Raw genomic sequence first — 24,433 nt, forward strand, 5'->3', positions numbered from 1 at the left:
AAAGACAAATATCATGATTGATTAGTTAGTCGAAAAACGTGATATTTACCTAAAGTATTTTGCGACGAATGGCAAAGTATTGAAGTAGAGTTTTTGTTGTTATGTCCGCAAGTTGTTTTGTTTTTAACTCGATTGATAAAAACTAATAGTCTCGGGGACCGTTATCATACCAGAAAGGGGGTACGTTAGGAAATACGATTACCACGGTCCTTATACAACGTTGAAACGGAAGCTCCTTGAGCGTGAAATAAACTGGTACTTCCTTAACGGTCAAAGTAACAATATCTACTTCCTCTCAGCGACAACGCAGAAACTTTGGCTACAACCATAAAGTTTTCTTTTGACCTGACATGGCCACAAGTATGCTGAAATTCGAGTCCATTCACTTTCCTAAGTCTCCAAAAGCAGACAAAACATTATAACCCGGGATAAACTTAAGAAACAACAACAAAGACATAATTTTCTGATAATCAAAGATTATTTCTATGGTAATCTTATCAAAATCCATGACATTTAAATAATTGTATGTTGATTGACTAAAATAAAGTTGCTTGTTTAAATTAAAACACTTGTGTGCAGTTTATTATAAGAACGTTGGAGAGTTATTTAAGATAATATATTTTTAATAAGCATACTCAAAACAAATAACTTTCTTAATAAAAGAAGTATATTAAAATTAAATTAAATTGATTTATTATTATTGAATCGTTTTAATATAATTTATAGCTTATCGTGTAAAATGTAATAATATATATAAATAAAATATTTTATTCATATTTTTTTAAAAGTATTATAAAATTATTAAAATATTTATTTTCCATTCAATTACATCGAATATATGAAAATAATTATGTTTATAAGTTATTACTGTAGATTTAAAAAAAAAATAATGATAACAAAAGAAATAAGTTTTATGTAAATAAAATTAAAAATACAGTTTACATTTAAATTGTATTACTTCGCTGTACCTGTATACTAATTGAATAGCTTATTAAAACAATAATACTTCAATATAATATTATTAATTTATATATTTTCAACACAATACAATTAGTTTTAAATCAATCAATAGTTATTTGATGGGAAATCAAATACGTGAAATATAAAGGTATCTTACTCTTTTTATATGAAAAAAATTTATTTTATTTATTGTATTGTTGACTACCGTAGTTGTTGACAGTTTCTTAAACTTAACAAAACATGACCAGTTCATCTGACGTCCAGACGATATCGAATTTATATTATTATTTCCATTTAGTTTGTATGGAATTCCGGACAAAAATATCTCTTATTTTTCATTTTCATAAAAGCAATTGTACAAGACAATAGTACAGAAATTCATTATAACTGTATTGGAGTGTATATATATTATCCATATAGTCCGTAGGGAGAGGAATATGAAAAAAGAAAAATCCAAAAGTAACCGCCGGTCCCTTTTTAAATATTAAATACACTTCACATCCGAACTATCGTTTCTCTGAGCATTCATATTTAATAATATAAAAAATTTCTTCTTTTTGAAGCGTCAGTGTACAAGTTTTATGACCGGTGAATTCAGTTTGACAGGTTATGAAAGTGGCGGGGCATGGGTTGATGGCAGTGAAGTGAAGGGAGACCCGAGGGAAATTACGCGGGGGTCCAAATGAAAAATACCGGGAAATTCACTTAAAACAACCCAGAATATTTTATGATTATTATTAGTCTTGTTTTTTGCTCTGGTTGTTATTCTCTGGCCCAAAATAGCTTCTCCCTCGTCGTCACCGCCCATATTTTTTTATGTTACTTTTACGACATTGTCCTTCCGATTAACTTTTTCCTAAACAATTTTATGACGTTTTCATCGAAAAAAATTGAACTGAATCATTTGTGGGCACAATTTGTTAAACGAATTTTTTTATAAGTAAATAAAAAAACAAAATAAAATAACGATAATGTGCAAAATTAGTCGTGAGGAAATATTTAAAACGTTTACCGTAATATTTTTTAAACGTTGTAGGAAGAAAATATTTAAAAAAAAAAAATGTTTTGTATTCTGAAAACGTATAATATATTCTACTGACCAAAATATGCATTTAGCATACTAAAATTGTGTTTAAATAATCGAATTGTTGACAGTGAGAGGTACACTTGAAATAATTTTTATAATCCACTATAAATATGAATTGTACGTATATGTTGTAATTTATATTTTTTAAATAATTGTACTTTTTGATTTTCGAATTTAATTATATATATATGACTTATATATACAAAGACTCCTGATGGATCGGCGATTAAACTATTATGTAACTAATAATTTATTACTAAATAACAGCGGTTTATTAAATCAATTAGTTATATACTATATATAATATACCTATAAGAATATAAATGTACAATGAAAATACACACTTTGACTGTTTGTCGTATTTTCGTTTTTTTTTTCGGGTAAAATTACAATATTTTTAGCTAAGTCATTAAAATGGCATAATATAAATATTTTGCGGAAGATGAACAAAAATTACTTTTGTTTTTAATTAAAACATTAAGAATTAAAAAACTTATTTTTGCAATTCGAATACTCGTATAAATATTGGATTCATCAACATTTCTTCGGTATTTGCTTTGAAGTAATTCCCGGTAGACCGATCGTGAACTTTTTTTTCCCCCTCGTTGTATCTGAAAAAGTAATTTAGATCAGACCTAGGATCCCGTGCCGGGTTTTCATTCTTCTGTCCCCTGCCTATCGATTACAAACTTCCCTACGCGGTCTGTCTTCGTAGTGCTTTAATTAAAGGTCTGCTGCTCTTCTCGCGTTACAGTGAAAAGTTTCGCTTTAATTAACGTCGATAATTATACCGTCGTGGTGACAGTTTATCCGTGTACTTCCCTCTCCTATTCCCACCGCCATCACCGTCATCACTACTACACTATCACCAAGTCGTCACTGTCGAAAAGCATAATTTTTTCCCCACCAGGAAATGCATGTATATACGTATGCGGTATGCGTCGTCAATCAGCCGATTAAAATATAAAATATCAACCTACATCTTCGGCGGTAGCCGCCGCGTAATCGGCCTGCGGGTACAACAAGACAGTCGCGCTGTGTCAATCGATCCGGAATATCTTCTCGCATAGGTGTACCTATATTATTGTGTGTGCGCTCTAAACTACCCGCGGAAGACGTGAAAAATAATGGCAGCATGTAGGTATATACATTTATATACGTATATATGCGTACGCGGAAGAAAAATGTACACTGAACTCGGCGTTCTCGTGACAACTAGCGAATAAATGCACTAACCGGATGCTCCGGGGGATTTGGTGAGGACATAAATCTCGACGCCATAACCGCCACACTTCCGTCGCGCTCACGCGTGAGATAAAAAAACGGAGAACGATCCGTAACGCTTGGAGCATCGGTCGCAATCACCGAAATTCCCGGAATCACGTGTCTATAATATTATACGTTCTATATACTGTATGTATTCTATAGAAAATAATAAATATAGACATTAAAATATAATAAATATTATTGGTATAATACATCGACGGACGACGATACGATTCATGTCGCGTACGACCGTCATTGTCGTTTCGACATTATCATCACTGCTGTCGTGTCGTTTACGACGTAACCGCCGCTGCCGCCGTTGTTGTGTTTATAAAATATCAGATCGGCTTTGAAGTCAGACTTGTTTTCGTATTCGAACTCGATGGTATCGCGTTCGCATCCGTCCATGTCGCGTTATTGTTTCGATTACCCGTACATCACTGAGGGCCACACGTTGATATAATACGCCGTTTCATCAAAATGTTAATACTATTAATCTCCATTGTGCTATGTAATGTTATGAAATTTTAGCCTTTTGTATTAGAGGTCTGTTAGCTGCCGGCAACTACGGATATGTTTCCCGCAATTTAAATAGGCTCTTGTTATCTGAGTATGGGGACCATAATAAACATGAACTTTACATCAAAAGGTGTCCTCTATCCTTAAGGGAAAAATGTATATATATATATATATATATATTTAGACAAAGAGATATATTTATAATGACGTGTATATATATATATTCATTATTATTAACGACCTTTAGAGCTTCGTGAAAATGAATTTCGTGACCAGGGGGAGCGTGGTAATTATATGTTTTTTTCGCTCTACTTGAGTGCTCTTGTTATACAACACGCCGGTGATTGAGCACGTAACGCTGGAAATCCTGGTATTTATTCAGTTATCATTATTGCTATGACTTTGCCCGGCGAGACGGGTAAAAACAAATACCACCACCACACATAACCGGAATTATATACGTTCGTATGGAATTTTGTTTATTTGTAGGATCGTGTTATAAAATTATAATAATGAATATCAAACAGCATTCGAATTGCCTACCGAAATCCATAATATGTCTGTAGACTACGCGTGTCTTCTCGAACGTTTCAAAATTCTCATTATTATTAACTCAATTACCTGAAGATATTACTATTATTATTATTATTATTGTGTATGCACACGTATGGTATATTTACTGCATTATAAATGTCGTATACGTCATTATTCTGCTCGACGAGCCGTATAATATTATTCTTCGTCCCCTGGAATGTCAGCCGCCGTGTGCGCGCGGGCAAATTATCGTGGAACGTAACAGGCTTAAAGTCGCGAGGTACCAGCTCAGTTAAATTTGATTTATAGAAAAGGTTTCTGTCAAACAGGCCTCTTCACCGTTTCGAGCTTCTGGATCTTATTAAACGTGTAACGACCTCCGAGGCAATATATTAAGTAAATATTGTTTTGCTCGTGTAACCGTACCGAAGTTTAATAGGGTATTAAAAAATATCGAAAGCCAACACGCGCCCGTGGCGGCACAAAGGGGTCGTGTGGAGCGGAAAAATTGAAAATTTAACCACGAAAAACCCTGCACCTATACACCACATTATATATACTGCCATCGCTGTTGCAGCGTCGGCTGCGATGGTTGGTACAGCCCACCCGCGGGTATAAATTAATTTCTGTTGCCCTTCTGGGCCCGAAAGCACTTTCAAACAACAATAGTTATTCCAAGGAGAAACCCAACAGCAGAACAGAACACTGTTTACAAAAGTACGGGAGCTGCGCAAAATATAAGCACACAAAACAACATCACATCAAAAATGAAATAAATTAAATGTAAAGGTACTACCGTATTTCGAAATTATTATTTTTTTCCCTTCCGTTTGTCATTGTTCGTATTTAATCGTTACTTAGTATTAATACGTTTTTATGCTTAAAAAAGTTTAATCATTTTTAAATATATCAAATCGTAGAGACATTAATTTTAAAATATTGGTCTGATTAGCTAATATTTATTTTAATAAAATCACGCGAATACTTAATTTTTTATTATACCATATTATTAATAAATACTTTTAAAAATGATGTCAATTTTTCACTTACTACAATTTACGATTTTTTTATTTACTTTGATTTTAATTAAAATACATGTCAGTTTGCTTAACTTTCATTACCTCAAAATTATACGTATTAAAAATTTAAATTAAGTTGAATTTCGAGTGGGTAAAATTACGATCGGCTCCTAAAACATATAATTAATTTGCATGATTATACTTGTGGCACAACAAAAAATATAATGAAATTTAATTTAATTACGTAGTGTAGTTTTATACCAATTAGATATTTAACTAAAGTTGAGGTTCACTGTTTTAAATAAAAAGTTAACTATACACTATACAGTATACATATAATATCATTAGGCCCTTTATCGATTATACTAATTGCAATTTATTAGCATCGAACTTTTTTTTTCTTTGGCTAGTATTGACAAAACGATTTTTCCACTAAATGAGAGAAATACTTCTTTTTGATTTTTATTCACTATATATTCACTGATTACATTTTCACACTATAATCAGTGCTTCCCTATATAGTGTTAATTTAATTAATTTTCCGTTACACATGGTACTTTTTCATACACGTGTCACGCGTGCATGTGAAAATTACGTATTGAAACAGATTTTACATCACTCAGTCATGTTAGGGTAACTTACTGCATTTTAAAACTTTTTGACTGATAAAGATAGTTTATAAAGTATACAAAATATTAAATATGATTCACGACCGATCAAGTTCATAATATATTATTTAACAGTACTTAATAATGTAGAAAATGTGTTCTTTGTGCTTTATACACAAAAAATAATAAATTATATTTTATGTGCTATTATACATTAATACAAAATCTTTCGGTTTCCGAAAAAATAAATATGCACTGTAATAGTATTTTGCCAAATGTTAATATTCAACAGCGTAAATAAAAATAAAGTATTTAAACGATAATAATTAATGAAAATTAATTCAATACAATCAAAAACTTTTAACATTAAGCATTAGTCGTATGCGTATAGTAATGAATAATAAATACGTATTATCGGTCTCGTTTTTGAATTGCTTATTATTAATTATTTTATAATCGCCCGTTGCGTACTTAAACTATGCAAATATCAAATATATTAGTAATAACAACTCAATAGTCCCAAACGTACAATTTGTCAAGCGTTTGTCATCGATGTTAGTAGTTGTCACCATACAATGATTATTGTTATGATGAATTATTGGTAACGATTGGTATTTGTGAAAAATAAACATGTACCTAGGGAAATCTGGATCATAGTTGTATAACAGGTTTACAGCATTATGTATTACTAAATTACTATAACAAAGCATTATTTTAGTAATTATTAATATTTATATTATTTTACTGCATGGTTTTATGAATAATGTTATTTTAAACATGAATAATAATAATTAGGTATTTAATTTTATTAATATTAAGTTTTTACAAAAAAAAAATATATATATATATATAAGTACCTATAATCTATATAGTTGTCATTTTATTAATTATACTATATATTTATTAAATTTATATTTTCTAATGTGAAATCATGGGTTTCTACACGAACTTGTTCAGTGAGACCCATTATCTTTTTAAATAATAAAATTATTGTATACTTATAATATCCGAAATAATTCTAATTGATAATTTATAAAACATTATATTAATTAATCATTTTCAAAAATATTTAAAACTATTAAAGGTACCTACTACCTATATTTATTTTTAGTAGTTGTTCATTTTATAAATGTTTTTTTATTAAATTATATAGACCATTTTTTCAAATTATTAATATTTGGTATCTATGCAAGTATAATAATTATGTTATTCAGCGATTTCGCAGATAGATATTTATGTCAATAGTCGATTTTTTCGACTTTATTTTCACGGGTAAAAACTAGTTACACATTTAAAATTGTATGAAAGATTTTTTAATATTTAAATACGTCAAGTAAAAAAATTACGGAAGAATATAATGTGAAAATTATTCTTTAATAGGTATAATTTATTCCAAATGTCTGCATATTGTAATGGTGCTGCATAGGGAATTCAAAGCTATTTTCTAAGTTTTGTTTATATATAGTTTATTTTTAAAACAAAATAGTGCGGTTTATATTCGAGAATTTTTTTCATCCAGTCAAAATATTATTTACTACTTTTACTGTGACAATATTTCGAGTACTTTTCCTATAAACTATATATATTGTAGGTAGTCGGAGAGGAAAATATTAAAATTATTTCTAAGGGATGCACGGAAGACATTTGCGGGGTTAAACCTTTAACCCCACCGATTTCAACCAATATTGTATATTGTATGTTGTTGGCCGGAGGTCGAGATTACTTTTGTTGATTGTGTAAAGTTTTTATACGACTACGGGGCTTACGTTACACTTCCTTATATATACACACAAGTCTCTGGGGGGAACATCGCGACGCGGTCAGCCCGCTCATACATATTCATTAAAATTTGCCCGTCGAATTCGCCACACAACGCATCTACCGGGTTTTGCATTCTCGAATTTTATTCTCTTGTGCTTTGTCCCGTGCACGCGTGTAAAACTTCCACGTGACCCGGCGGGACGACCGAGTTCTGGTCTATGTCTATTGAATAAATTCACTCGTAACACTACTCTGTAATAAGCGCGCTAGGGATGATGCCCCGGCTACGCATACATATATATATATAGAGAGAGAGAGATAGATAATACGTGTTGATACGAGTGTTTGCGAAACAAGTTACGCGTTTGGCGCTCCCAGGGACCGGCGCTGTGTACCGAAAACGCAAATGCACAGGCGGATTGTAGGTAGGTATAAGTACCATCGCAGAGTTACTTGATTTCGAAAATTGGGTTAACGCACAAAAAGGGGTACGCCGCTAAACCACGGCGCTCTGTATATAGGCGTGTGTGCGCGAGCTACGTCTATTTGTCTATGCGAACGAAATTAAATTAATTTTAACCACTCCTCGCCTCGGATAATAATTTATTTACTGCAATAGCAGGAGTTAATAATTTATGCACCGCATCGTCATAGAATCTAAAGTAGATGTTTTCGCTAATGGCGTATCGTAAAAGTACCTTCATTATATATACGTGTCGTTTGAACGCTTCGGTCGTACATTAAATATGTAGCCTTTTGTCAAAAATGATTTTATTCGATTACTTGTACGCGAATAGTTAGCCCCTGTCGTAAGAAAATCTTGTTAAATTACCTATACTAAGTTATGCAAGTTAATTGTAAGTTATAGTCCTTTAATTGTAAGTAATTGTAAGTTCCTTCTCATAATTTGTAAATTGACCATACCTCTGGGCCCGGCGGGGAGCTGTTGAAGTTTGCTTAGCAGCCTATTTAGAAACAGCCAAATCGCACTGTATAAATTGTAAGTTAAAATTAAACCTACACGTATTCTGGAACTTGAGATATAGTCAAAGAACTATATCATTTGCAGTTTATTCGGAAATATTTTGTAATTGTCGGAAAGATGGAAAATTCACTGATATTATTTAATTATAATTGATAATTTAGAATATATGCTTAGGTATAGGTTATAATGTAAGTAAAAGGTTAGTCTACATGTGTGATGTATATTCAATTCATATTTTTTTTTATTTGTGTATCACTGTATCAGATATGCGCATCAACAAGTAGGTATGCCATCAACTTATTTTTATTTGTGTTAGATCATTTTTATTTAAAGTCAAAATATATTTTTTCTGGTAAAAACTCATTATAACAATATTCATTTCTATAAGTGAAAAATATTGATATTCGACTTATCTTACTTCATCTTATATAATAATATCTACTTATGCGTATAATCCGATCAAATTTTTGACGTGCCTTAATACGCGTATAATAATTAACCCGTGTATCATTTTGAGTATTTAAAATATATCAAACATATTCACTGAAATCTTCATGAAAATGACATCTCGTGGTATGTTCTCTTTATAACAGCTGATGCTCCAGAGAAATGACTAAGTGTTATACTCCCTTGTCACTTCTTTTGATGAATAACTTACGTCATATTAATAAAATATATTAATTAAGTGTAAGATGGCTGTTCGTTTTGTTGATTCTAATATCAATTTTTGAAAAACACGAAATATTCATTTTCCTTCCACTAAATCGTTACTCATATCTCATGTTTTTGATATGGATTTATAGGTAAATGTAAAATATATTTTATGATGTTACCGAGAATTCAGGTTATTCAATAAAGGTAAAATGCCATTTACTTTTTAATCAAATAATTAATACAATTGCTTTTTACGTTGTAGTGTTTGTAATATGTTTTATAAAGATTAATCATTTAATGTATGTATATATAGTGTGATGTATTCGATTAGAAATTCTTACATTAATAGAAATTATTGAGTTAAATAAATAATATAGGTTTGTTCAAAAAAAGCACAATTTTATTTTATACCTCTTTCCAGTTATGGTAATTTAACTTTATTTTCCACCAAAATGTTGTTTAAATAAAAACTAAATATATTTACAATGTATGTATTAGTATTTTATTTAACATATTATTATAAACTTACTATTGATAATGTTTACGGTATTAATAATATTTTATACTTAAAAAAGTTTCACATGTTAGATTTTCGAATATCGTTTAATACAATTTTACAGTAATTTAATTATAGAAGAACTTTATTTGAAATACTTTTCAAACGTAAAATGCAAATATATTTATTTTATTTAGTTAATAAATTGCATTTTTATGTTTATGTTTTGAAACTGTATCAGTGCAATAAGGTTGTTCAAAGAATTTGTATAGTTGTCGTAACTCAATTTTTCTCCGTAGATTTCCAAAACAAATGAAAAATAAAACAAATTTAAATTATGTATCCTTTTGAACTCCAAACACGCATGAAGTGCGATGAAATTCCGCAGCGTGGTTTTCACCATTTTGGCACATCCGGTTATAATCGCCTAACTAACCGCAGCCCGGTTGTAGTGCGAGAAAAGTGACCGAAAAAAAATAGTTGAAATAGAGTCGGTTAGGTTGGAAGTGTAGGAGGAAACGTTCGGTGAATACAAATCCATCGTCTTTTTGGCCGATGTTTTTTTCCCCATAACTTTGAAATCATATCAATATACACAACGTGGAAATATTCATCCGAGGGGTGGCACAGCATTACATTATTCCGCCGTTGGGTGAATATTAAGTTCACCGGTGGCGTATGTAGAACCGTTAAAATCGGTACTATCAGTGTTTGTTCCTATGGAAAGTTTTCTGCATTTACGTGTGACTGTTCAGCAAGATAAGACCCCCTCCACACTTTTGTTTGTCCCTACCGACGTTTTGGAATAGCTTTTTGTTTCAAAGGGTACGATTAAAAGGTCAACGGTCTTAATGGTTCTTTTCGAAACGTTTCCCAGAAATTGGACTTGAAGGGGCCGAGTTGAAACACACGCGAGGTTTGCCTAACATTATTTGTATGTATATGTGTTACCCGAGGGAAGAATTACATTCGTCTCAAAAGTCACATACTACCATGTTTTTATAAACGATAAATCAAAAAAAAAAAAATAATGGTTAACATGTCTTTTATAATCCTTGACACTGATTGTATCGTTTACATTTTGAAATTGTTTTTTTTTACATATATATTCTAAATTATTAATTTCAATTCAATCTCTCATACTAAGTTTAAATAAAATTTCATATTTCAAAAATGTTTATTATAATGTTATGTATTATGTCTTATACTTCTTATAAGTAAAAATAATAGTTTTTTTTTAACTTCTGATACAATGACTAAAAATAAACATAATATTTTATAAACACATTTTACAGCTTATAATTATATAATTATGAATATTAGGGTCTTTAATTTAATCGTAGGGCTACAAAAAAACTCACATGTATGTAGGTACATAAAGAAATGAAAACGAAAAGACTATTTTCAATTCTTTTGAAGTGGTAATAGTATTCATGTATAAAAAGTTTCTGAGCTTTGTGACTAAAAATATTATTTTAAACATGTCTCCAAAAATACCTTAACTTCTTTAACCATTTTAAAATGAACTTGAGAATTATATGTTTTTTTCTTTTTAAATTTCTTATTTATGTATACGTAATAGTATACTTATTTGTAATTCAAAAGCGATTTCTGGTATACATATTATAAAAATAAAAACATCATCTACTACGTATATAACATTATAAAATATAATAGTTGTAAGAATTCTAAATATAAATTATACCCGATATTTTATGTAGTTAACTAAATGCATAATACCAATATCTGATTTAATTAAATATAAAATTGAACACCGTTAGCAAGTTTGATGAGACAATTATCCACATTAATGAAATATGCATTTGAGTCTAACGTACAAAAAACGTAAAAAACGGTTTTTTTTTTATAGATATAATTTATTAATGTTTTATTATTTTTATTTAGAAGAATGTCGTTCACAGCTCGGTATGGAGTTCAGCAAAATTCCAGATCACAGGATAACAGCTAGCTCTTCATATGAAATCAAATCAGTGGGACCACAGAATGCAAGGTATGTCATATTCAATTTTTATTTCCTATGTATGCTTGTTATTTGTCATATATACAATACAGTTATTGAGTACAAGTTTTATAGTAAGTAATTTGGTTGCGCAAATTCTTCCCGAAAACTTCTTGTATAAGACTGAATAAAAATAGGTTCGAACAAAAAGAAAGTTTTTAAAATTAAACTGCTGCTTTATTATTACCTATCCTTTCGAAAACCATTGTATTTGAGAAATATCGCAAAGTCGAGCCGTATACAGCTGCTGGTTTGAAAACTTTTAACTGCTTTCATACTAAGTCAAAAGCCTAATTCGGTCCATAAGATTCATTCAGTAAGTTTTTGTTATTAACATTTAGAATAATATCAGTTAGCGGTTATTTTCTCTAATAAAAGAAAACCTACAATCTTAAAATGAATAAAACAAATATTGAATCGTTTATTTTCGTGACAGACAATCTGCGAGTAAAATAAATATTTCAAAGATAATATTAATCAATTATTTTAATTTAAATAACAGCACAATTCTAAAAACTCATTGTTATATTCATGACTCATTAGTATTGTTTTTTTTTTTTAATTTCAACGTACTGTTCAAATAAATAAAATTGACATTTCCGTAATGTGCATTTTTTCAATGGTCTATGTAATTTACGACTGGAAGGAATAACTCCCTTTTCAATCATTTTTCTCGAAAATTATTTCTTACACACCTGTACTAGTCTTGTTCGATGGATTCCTTTTCAATGAATATACAATTGTTATTCGCTCTGGAAATGACGTGCCCAGTAAATCTTTATTGTTTGTTTCCATTTTTATCATACGTTTACATAATTGTTTGTATTTTATTTGAATTATTATACAATATTATTGTAAATTAAATAATCGTACACCGCGTGTTATTATATTTACCTAAATATTATTGATAGTTTTAGCATTCAACCTTTTTTTAAGCATTCAATTGTGCTGTATAAGTGTTAACTTTGTAGCTATGATGTTTTATGAAATTAATAATTCTATATTATTGAACACTACATAACAGATAATAACGCAATGAAATGTCTAAGTTATAATTAAAACATGTACAATACTAATATTCATACACAGTAAATATAGTAAAGTTTATTTTATTTATGTTTTATGAGTTTTGTATAGTTCCATTTTTAATCTAATCAAGATTATTTGTAATAGGTAGCTTATATTTTACTAAGTATTTAAATATAATATATTTGTATAGTAAATATGTAAAATGTAGTATAACTAGTGCTATATATTTGCTTATTGACTTTTTATAATTGTAAATATTTGATTAATAATTAAAATTCAAATAGTGTTTTAAAAAAAAAAATCATTGATTACCTCAAAGAAAATGTCAAAAATGAATCACTTAAACTTACTGTAATCATGAATGAACAATGCTATTATGTATGTGTCTTTGATAAACCGAACAAATGATATTATAACAATATTATCTTATTTTATTTTATGATAATATAAATAATATATATACGTATGTTGTTTTATACACAATTATTACGATAAAGTTATTATTTAAAACCGTTACGGCAAATTAAAATTGAAGATTATCAATGATCGTTTTAGAATGATTAACTTTTCTTGTTTGTATTGTATGAGTAAACGATTCATATAATACATATATATATATATTATACATATAGTCGTTTCTTTCTCTTTGGATTACGAAATATAGCTGCTAATAAGATTACGGGTGCTCGTAGTCGGATATCCGAAACTTCTCGTTTCCTTTTTTCCCCCTTCTCTTCCCCTTCTAACAGTGTCTCACCATTTTTGGCTTCGGGTAATAAATCCGCTTAAAGTCGGTCGGCTGGTCCGTAATGAAAAACAAAGCTGCTGAGGATGATAACGAAGGGATGGATTGTTAGGGGGTAGAAAATGAAAGTCCAATGTGTACGAAAAACTGGATTTGGTTTTTATACAACTCCATTGCGTATATTGTAGAGAAAAATAACAGTTTTTTTCCTTTGTGCAATGCGATTTAGTGAAGATTATCACCCCAGTTGTTTTTTTTTTATTTTTACGGACCGTAGAAAAACAAGCTCCTGAAAACATGAACATAAATGAAATGGCTGCAGTCTTCGAGAACCCCTAATGTTCAAAATTAACGGCAATCAAATCGCCTACGTATGCTTGCACATCGAGGCTAGGTGATACCTTGAAATCGCTTTCATAGCCATCCTCTACCACTATAGATAGCCGAAAATTAAATTTTTTACGGATATTTAATCAATGCAAACAAATCATCCATATACTTAACAGTTGTATTATCACGAAGTCGATACATTTTTGTGGGACATTATTAATCATATTATTTTTTTTTATATCAAATTTCTTAGGTTACGTACTGTTTTCAATAAAAAGTGAAGTCTATTAGATAAACAATTTATTTATTTGTTGCAAATGTTTCTAGGTCCCTTGCACATATCAACACCATTTTATAATAAGTTAATCATTAGTGATTCGTTAATAAATTTAAAAATATTCAACCGATTAACGGAAGAATTCTGATAATGTGAACAAGAATTTTTGATAAAGTTTTAAAAGATTTGGTGATTCCTTTTAAAGTATTTGAATGGAGAACGTCCCAGGTGTATTTAAGGATTTTGAAACTTCTTTTATGGTATTATACTTTTAAAACTATTTATAGAGTAAATTAATATTTGATGATTGGCATAAATAAATTAAAATTAATAAATAACACAACTAAAAGTGTATAGTTTATTTTTTTTATAAATAAATAATTATCAATAGATAATTGATAATTTTTTAGTATTTCTGTAAAATAATATTTTTCTATACATTTTATAAATACATTGGTCTATAGGTATATTCCAATTATTACTATAGTCAATAGCGTTAGAAACATTTTGTTAAATTTAACCTAAGACATGTTAAAAGTTGTAATTTTTTTATATCGTACGCGAGATGAAAGATAAATATGTACAGCCTTACCCTCTGAGTGCATTTGATTGATTTTCAGAATTGGGCTTATATAAGGTCCAGTATTTATTATACCCTTTTTAACGTTAGTCACTTTTAGGGGAACGATTCGATTAGCACAGCCTTGTTTGTCATGTCAAATGCTGAATAGGCCGCCCGTCAAGGTAAGCATACACTGTATGCGACATTCACAATTTACCACACGTATAAATAAACAACAAAGTAAACTTTGTATTTAAGTGCTCAAAATAGTTTCATGATTTATAATATACAAAAAAGTCTTTCTATTGTTCAATGATATAATTTATATATGTATAAACATGAATGGTTTTCAATTTATTAAAGTTTTAAATACCAAATTGTATTTTATAATATGGTACTCATTTCGTTTGTTTTAATCTCTTTTTCTGTTGCTCGTTCTATCTTTAACTTTTTATACTGATACCAATGAATAGTTTCAAACGAAATACAAATATAATTAAGGGAGTTCATCTAAAAGACTATCTCAACTTAGTTTAGGAAATGACGACAAAATGATGTGCGGACCTGAAAAATAAATTAATATTATTACGAAACCTACTAGATCTTATATTAAGTATTATGATGTTTTCCGTGTTTTCGTATGAGGTACAAAAACTACATACATTGTCGGACGATAATATTTCAAACATTAAATAATTAATTTCGTATTTTACATGTTAAAGGTTTTAAAGACATTTTATATTGAATTTTATTTACATTAGGTAAATATAAGGTAATTATTAAAATGATGCGTGAACCGATGAATAACTTTAATTTTTTAATTTCAATTTATATGACGTATAGTTTTGAGAATAATCTGCTTTAATTACCACACATTTTGTGTTATTAAATATTTTACATTAATAATCTGTTTAAAAAAGTTCAAAGGATAAAAAGTTGTTGTTATATTTAACCCGCTGATATCACGTATAATATCTTTGGAATTGGGACTATTATCTCTTGGGGCTAACAAAAAAAAAACATATGAAGGAACATAGGTTAAAGTTTTATTAGAAATTCGTATTTGGTTAGGGTAGATTCACATTATAGATAAAAATACATAAATTGTACAACTTTTAACGGTGCATTATTAACCATAATATCATTCATATCATTTTTAATAAACTTTGTAATGTTATAAATTTGATTATTAGCATTTTACCATTATACTTATAGTTTAATTCGAATACATAAAAGGTTAGGTTAGGTTAGAATATTATATTAATTAAATTTAAACTAAATTTTCACATAGAAACTGTTAAAGATAATAAAGACATTTTTGTATTCTATATTTTTATACTATTGTTGCCATTGTACACTTATCTATTGTAAATGTAAATATAAACTGTATATTATATCTAAGTAAAAAGGCCACTGCTTGTAAAAATATATAAAATTAAAAATTAATAGAAAAAATGTATTACACTTATATCTATTTAGGATTAAAATAAAGATGTGATGACTTTTTACTAATTTTTATTCATTAAATATAATAGTAAGAGTAGCTTTGTAGTTAGAAACTTGATAAAATTAAAAAAATATATTTTTGAAGTATCCTCTGAATTTATTAAATATAATTATGTTGTTCAAACTATTGATAAAATTAATCTTATTTATTTCATCTTCTTAAGTTTTAAAATGTACTGTAAATATAAAATTGATTGCCACTATAAAAGTGGACGATAATTTATCTACAAATAATAATAAAATTATATCATTTTATTTTCTAGTTGTTTGAAACTTCATGTTTGACGAAAATATTTACTGATTTTACACGCATCCCTAAGCATCCTTACGCATCACATACTATTTTATAACTTGTATTTGATAAGTGATGACTATAAGTTACAAATTCGAAGTAAATATAATAATTTAAGGATAAATTAATTTTTATTTTTTTTATTCATATTGGTTTGTGTGCATTTTTATTCAATGGACTGTATTAAATTAATTTACACATTATTTACATATTTTATTATTTATTGAATGCGTGATTGGCAGTTTTGACGCGTACTGACAGCAATTCTCAAAATGTCGACCTTTAAAATGTACTCGTCATCAATAATATTATTAAACGAAATAACATGCTTGAATTTCAATATATAGTTATATCATACTTCTGGTCAAATAAATGTTTAATTTTAAAATTTTCATTTGATGAGAAGAATATGTTTTTTTCAGACTAACACAAATTCATTACTAGTTAGGTTTATTAATACATATTATGTTTATCAATATTTCTACATTCCACATGTCACCACTAACTGTTTAGTAAATGAACCATTAAGACGATTGATTTCAAACGCCAACGTGGATTTAAATTTTAAATTTAAATTTTTGTTTTTAGTTTATTATTATTTTAATACTGTGAAGTCAACTTATATTTTATATTTTATAACATGTTTTCCGGTATTATTTCAACCATATATTATTATAAACTTGCTGCGGTTTGCCGGTTTAATTAAACCGGCAATCACAATTTGTATAGATATATTTGAAAATTGAACCTAGCCTGTTAAATTAATAATCATAAATAAGTAATATATTTTTCTACCATTTACATGCGTGTTTTGGACGTATCGATCATCTATATATCCCGGTGTAGTTTATTTGATGGTCAGCTAACTGCGTTTCGACTGGTACCACATATACGTTTATTGTGGGTAGTTTAGAGAGAGCGTCTCGTAAAGAACACTTCAACCTCGGCGAGTCGAGTGGCATTAAAAAAAAAATTCCTCTGGCTTCCTCAGAATCACTTCGTGCCGTGGTTTATGATGACAAAAAAAAACGCAGTAGTTAATGGCCATCTTGAAACCTCTTTACCTACACGGCGGGCGCCCATCGTTGCATCCCATTATTTTCTTCTTTGAAAGTCATGTGACCCCCTCAGCAGGCAGTTTTTGTGGCGCCTGTACGCTGTATAATAATAATAATAATAATATGTTTGTTTGGCCGGACAGACACTATATATTACTATAATACGCGTTCGTCACCGCCATTGCGTTCTCGCGCATAAGCTTTATCGAAATCTAGGAAGCTCATGCTTCGTGTTGAAACAAAACTTTGCGGATAAAGTTTATTAAAATTGCATTACGAATATAGAGTGTATAATATTATAATATATGTGCGCCGAGTTCTGATTATTTCGAAGTTTTCACGTCAACCGCATCACACACGCGTGTATATTTTGCAACTTTCGTAATAAACTTCTCGAAAATCCCTTTTTAATTAGTCATATGCATTATTGAATACACATAAATACAAGTGCACGTATATTATCACTAGGCTGTCGCAATCACTAAACTTAATTAATTTTGTATAAGTGGTAGGAGATATTTTAAATTATTTTGATTACATTCTTCGATGCGTGTCATAATATTTTCGGTGTACCGCGCAGTCATATCAACCGCACTATTTTTACCAGCTCCTGATAAATTAAATATTAACTGTGTAAAAAGTTTTATTATTTAGTGTTTTATAATTACTACTATAGCAAAAAGAAAAAAAAATGACAATCATGGTTATTGAAATACTAACAATTTTTTAGATAAGTGGTCCAAGAGGGTTGGCTAAATCTTAAGAGTCGACTAATTAATAGAGGAAGTATGAGGTGAACATTAAGATCCCTATTTATCAAAATATTATTCACTTTAATATAGTTTATATGGATAAAATAATTTAAATATTTAATTATAGGACAGCGCCTATTTATATTTAAACAGCGGTTATTATTTTTCTAAATATCTTAGACTAAAATGATTGAATTGCATTTGTTAAAAAGACTAATTGTTATTAAATTATAATTATGAGTTTTAGATCGCCGTTTTAGCGTACTGTATTGCGATATCAATTGGTTTTATTTTTACAAACATCGCTTTTGATCTATAGTCCTTCTTGTACAAACTTTTCAATTATTGAAGGCACATAGAATAAAAAAGGTATCAAATACAATTACTCATGTAAAATAACATTGTTTTAAATTTAAATGATTGATTATATTAAAATGAGTCGGCTCATTATAAAATACTAAAGACGTTGGTAAGCTTATTAATGGTCAAAAATAATATACAGCTCGACTATAATATATTGGTGAGTATTTGAGTTAACGATACGGTATAGTTGATAAATTAGTAATTATAAACTTAAGAATTCGAAACTCATGACTAATTGATTAGTATACCTATTATCTACATGTTATATTTTTGGAAATTCGAAAATATTTTTGCACTTCATAATTCTTACCCATATAAAATGAAAGGTTTTCATTGTTCGTGAAAAAAGAGAACACATTTGCAATGTATTACAATTTGATCGGTAAAGGACGTCATGTTGAATGCCATCGTTTTTTTTATTTTTAATTAATGTAAATAATTATTTTTACTTAAACACAGACAACAATGCTGTCGTCACTACGTTAAATTTAAATTATAATATTATTATCAATACGAATGCCTCTAATTCCGTTGTCAGGATTCGAAGGGCATATAAAAAAAAATAATATTCCGCTAAAACGCACAAGTCCCCGGTGCCCCTCCTACCATTCACGCTCACTCGACGCACTGCGTATATCCGTCACTGTATTTAGGAGCAGCAGAGTGCTTTTCACCGTTCGGTTTTACGTCGGCGGTGTTTCGCAACGGGGCACCGTTAATTATTATATTATCGTTGACGTTTAACGGAACCGCGGATGACAATCTGTCGGCGGAAATCGCCAACTCAGCTGCAGGCGTGACATAATGTTTACATTTACAATAGGTAGGTAGAGCGCGCAATAAAGCAAGCTGTATAATATTGTATATGTATATATCGTGTACATTTAGAAACGAATTCTTGTTGATGATTTGGCGCGAGAAACGTTGAGGTATAGTTATAGGGGTGGTAGTGGTTAGGGCGGCGATGGTAGATTGGGGGGGGGGGATACCCGCAGTATTGCCCTTTTTAAAGTGCTGACATTTCAAAAACGTTGTTTTAAGCGGTGGCCGCGGCTCTGGATGGAAATAATTAGTGTAATGTACTGTGCCGGTGGTGTGTGACGACGACGACTGACGACATGTTTGGTGAAAGTAAATTGCAGACTACGTTTAACTTTTATTTTAATATAAAAAAAAAAAAAATGATGATAATAACCTTAAAATACGAAATATATAAAAATATGCTCTCACACGCGTTTTCACGTCATTTCGAAAAGGTTTTGCAAAAATCCGTAAACATATAAATATATAATTATATCATAGTCTTACGTACCAACTATCGGCTGTGGTGATATACTATAGGTGACGACGACCACCGATGGAGGAGAATAACTCACGACCGAAAAGGTTTTACCTGAGGGAATAATTTGTTACAAATTATTGTGTAAACATTACGTCATCGGCTTTGCTTTTGCTCCCGACACAAACCCTGCAGTGACGCGATACCCCTACACGTAACCCTGTCCTGATCACACGGCGGCGTTTATCCGACACGCAGGCGACAAAGTTTTTCGCTTCGATGCCGCGATGACAACCGTCATCCCCGTTCACGTCGGGGATCGTCATTGCAATAATATAGCTCGCGTGCATTCGAACGTAAATCGTGGATTCAGGATTTATATAATATCTCACTTTATATTTCACCCTTATTTTCTCCCTCCCCCTCTCACTAGCTCTTTACGCGTCTGTAATGTTATACCTACGTGATATTTCGTTTGGATTTTACCTGCAGTACGCATTAATGAGTAATTATTTTGTTAGAGTCCATATTCAATTTTTACTATTTTTTTTTTTAATGCTGCCTACGTAGTCTTGTGTAAAATTGCATTTTAAACGACCGTTTGTACCGTAATATAATTTCTTATGATTATTCGTAAACGTGTATACGACTTTTGCCCGTTGGCCGCGATTTGTTTTTAAAGGTTTCAATGATTATTTTAGTAATTAAAAGAAATTATATGACCAAATTATTAAAGCAATAAAAACGCTCACTTGATGCTTATTACGTACAAAAAAATTAACATTTAAGAAAAGTTAGTTTTATTAATAATTTATACTAGAATATAAATAGTGTTTAAATAATTTGTTTATCATTGATTGGTTTATTATTTTTATTTAATTTCTAGTTTTTAGTGAATGAAAAATATTATAATTATATTTTCCATATTTCCCTATTATCCTATTTTTTTTAACATTCACGAGTCATGCTAAAATAAAAAAAAATTATATTTAGAATGTAAACATTATAAATGCTACAATTTAAATAATTAAACATAATTTTTGGTGGTGAACCAGATTTTTGTCGAAATACTAAGTGTGTAGGTTGCTGGCATGATCCACAAATTCAAGAAAGGTGTCTTCCGGACCGGAAACCTAGTTCCGGCGAGAATACCGGTATTCGACTGGCCATCATTTCCGGAGCATGGTATAGTTTCCTCAATATCATCCCTTCTCTTACATATAATCAGTATCATCATATCACAGTCTATATAATAGTTATGGATTAAGATAATGGTCCTTTTGTTCAGTAAATTCTCATTTGTTGTGTATAGAACAATGCCTTTCTCCAGTGGAATTCTAAATTCGATGGCCATTCTTGTATCAAAAATCGATGTGGAGCCACTATAATACTGATCGAATCATAATGGATTAGTATTTCCAGTTAAAAACCTTACTAAGATAAATCAAATTTCATATTATAATTCCAAATTATAAACTTATGAATTTCCCATATTAATATCTTTAATATTTTTTTCAGTACTTTAACATAAAAAATTGATATGCTTGCATCATAAGTAAATGTTTGTATACTAATGATTCATATTTATATTTAATGTGTGGGGACCTGGGACACACATATGTTTAAAATATGTTTTTAATAACACAATATGGTAGTTGCAAATAGTTCAAATTAAAAAAGTTCAAACAATAAATTGTTTAAATATAATATTTTTGGTTTATATCAGGTAAATTCCTATTTAAAAAATATATGAATGTTCTAAGAAACGAATATTTAGTTGATACAGTAATTTCGAATTAGTCTGATATTGAAGCTCTTAGCATAAACTTCATGTAAAGTTTCTTCCCAACTTTATCATTCTCTATACTCCAGGCAAAATTAATATCAGGTTTGAACGCTGAAAAGGGGCTATTCTCTAATGTATATACTGTAGTTTCGTGTATTTTATTTTTTCGCTCTCAATTCATATTTTCATGCAAATATTACAAACATAATATTTTGAGAAATATATTTTCTATAACTATTACAGTTTTTGTGATTAATTTTATTTTATAAAATATATGAATTTCTAAATGCCTATAAAAGAAAAAAATAAGTTTAAAATAATAGTTTTTTACTTATTTTAATCAATGCACATTTTCGTATTTTATAAATTATAATTCTAAATACGATATAATATTGATAATTCAATATAGTAAAATAAAATAAATATTGCTAAATGAGTTAGTTATTTTTATATTTTAGAAATATTGTATTTACTTAACTTTTTGACACAGAAATTATATAAGTAAAACTATAATATCGTATAAGAAATGAAAAATTTATATTTTTTTCTCGTATGAAACACTTGTTTACTTCGATATTCAATGACAGTAAAAATAAGGTATGTTAGTTCAAAGGAAATTGATGTTTGAGTCGAATACAATTTAAAGAATGAGAAATAACGCATAAAGTGGAAGAGTTAAGTTTTTCGATGCAGACGAGATTTCAAATTGTTTATTGTAAACTGTGTTCACAATTTTAAAATTTAACGATAAAAAAAAACGATTCAACGAAATTTATATTGGACTTAGAAACAACAATGAAAAAACATATCAACAAATATAAAAACTTATGTATGGGGAGAGCGTATGTTTTGATTACAAACAGCTCATATATACTTTAATATATTTCTTTCTATTTTAATGGAAACAACTGATGCATTGATACGTGACTGTCTTTTAAAGCGTTTCAATTCCAATGAAATATATTTTTATTAAATTTTAATATTACCTTTTTTCCTATATTTTGGCTTTTGCAAATTTAAATTTAGATACAAGGCAATTTTTAAATGTACATTTATGAAGAAAAAATAATGTAGTTAAAAACGATTTAAAGTACCTAGTTCAAAATATTAGATAATATAATATCTATTATTTCTATATTCTGTTGTAAATTTAATTTTAAACGGTTACAGTTAATTATTAAATACTGTTTTTAAAATAATTCCAGTTTAAGTTTTAAATGCGCAAAACATTTTTCGAGTCCTATATCAATCTATAAATATTTTAAATTTCATTTTTGAAGCGTTTGAAATTTATTTTGAATCCTGTATGTCATTTCACTTGTGTATTATAATGGAAAGTATAAAGTTATACGTTTTAGTTCTTTCTTTTACTTTTATGTTGTAAAAAATAAGTCCTGACCCGAAAAGATTAAAAACGACGAACAATGAGTCGTCTTCAAATTCTCCCACCAAGAGTTTTACCCTTAAAAAATCTATATCATACTTATATAGGTATATAATATGTATTACTGAATACAACGAATTGATCGGATTATGCGAATTTTGAGGGGAGAAAAAATTAAGTAGACATGGCACATAAAAAAGACTAGGTTTTACGAGCTAAAATACGATACTTCGGGAGTTCATTGTGGTATTATGCGAGAGGGTTAAAATAGCCAGTCATTTGGTTTCACGCGCAACACAATGGGAAGTTCATTTATTTTCTTATCAAAGAAGAGGGTTTGCTGCACTGATTCCCACGTTCATATTATCGGAAGTGTGCATTATACAGTGAAAAATAACTATTTGATTAAACTCCGATTTTTATATTAAAATTAAATTTTGAAAATAATTGGCTTCGACATATTTTTGGATATCAAATTTCGATTTTTAAATCACATTTTGATAATTTAATAAACGTATTATTTTTTTTTATCTATAGTCTATACACATATACGTTATTATAATAATGTATCATACATGGTATTATTGTTTATTCCATAAATTATTTAATTTAGACAAGGTAACGTAATATACATTTTAACAAGCTAAACATAGAGATTGAAAGTCTCCAGATCTTTAAATAGGAAAATTATTTTATCTATAGAACTAGAATTTCCTTGGTTGTTTAATTTTTAGAAATCAATTTAGCGGAATTCAAACGATTCTAAACTTATTACCAATTGATACAAATATACGGTAATTAATATTGTTTCATTTCGTTTTTGCCGATTATCAGTCCTTTAGCGATCAATTCGTTATAATACTAATAAATATATAAACAAAAGTATAATTTTGACATCCGAGTTTTTGACAATCATATTTCTGGCACCCCATTTATTTCATGTAATATAATGTAAGGTTAGAGAAAACTTTTACCCAAAACATAATTTTCCTTTATCTCTTCAACTTTTTCACTGGCCATAAAGTTCATTATTATCCCTTCGATTTTCAAACTCATAAAGGTAAAAGCTGTTTCAAGTTATATTGATTGTGAGGAACGAGCGAAACTTTTAGATTTAAACGTTAACGTCAAATTAAATCGACGTACAGTTATTATAAAAAC

At 29.1% G+C, this 24,433-nt stretch overlaps 1 protein-coding gene across 2 annotated transcripts in view; it reads left to right on the forward strand.

Annotated features, from left to right (window-relative positions):
• Positions 1 to 24,433, forward strand: part of LOC132919639 (discoidin domain-containing receptor 2-like) — a 214,292-nt gene that overhangs the window by 103,834 nt on the left and 86,025 nt on the right. For both annotated transcript variants that reach the window (XM_060981381.1, XM_060981392.1), the window contains one exon: positions 11,795 to 11,900. In XM_060981381.1, coding sequence (XP_060837364.1) covers positions 11,795 to 11,900 — 106 coding nt within the window. The remainder of the gene's footprint in view (positions 1 to 11,794; positions 11,901 to 24,433) is intronic.

This window comes from Rhopalosiphum padi, chromosome 1 (assembly GCF_020882245.1).
Source record: "Rhopalosiphum padi isolate XX-2018 chromosome 1, ASM2088224v1, whole genome shotgun sequence".
In the NCBI taxonomy this organism is placed as follows: Eukaryota; Metazoa; Arthropoda; class Insecta; order Hemiptera; family Aphididae; genus Rhopalosiphum; species Rhopalosiphum padi.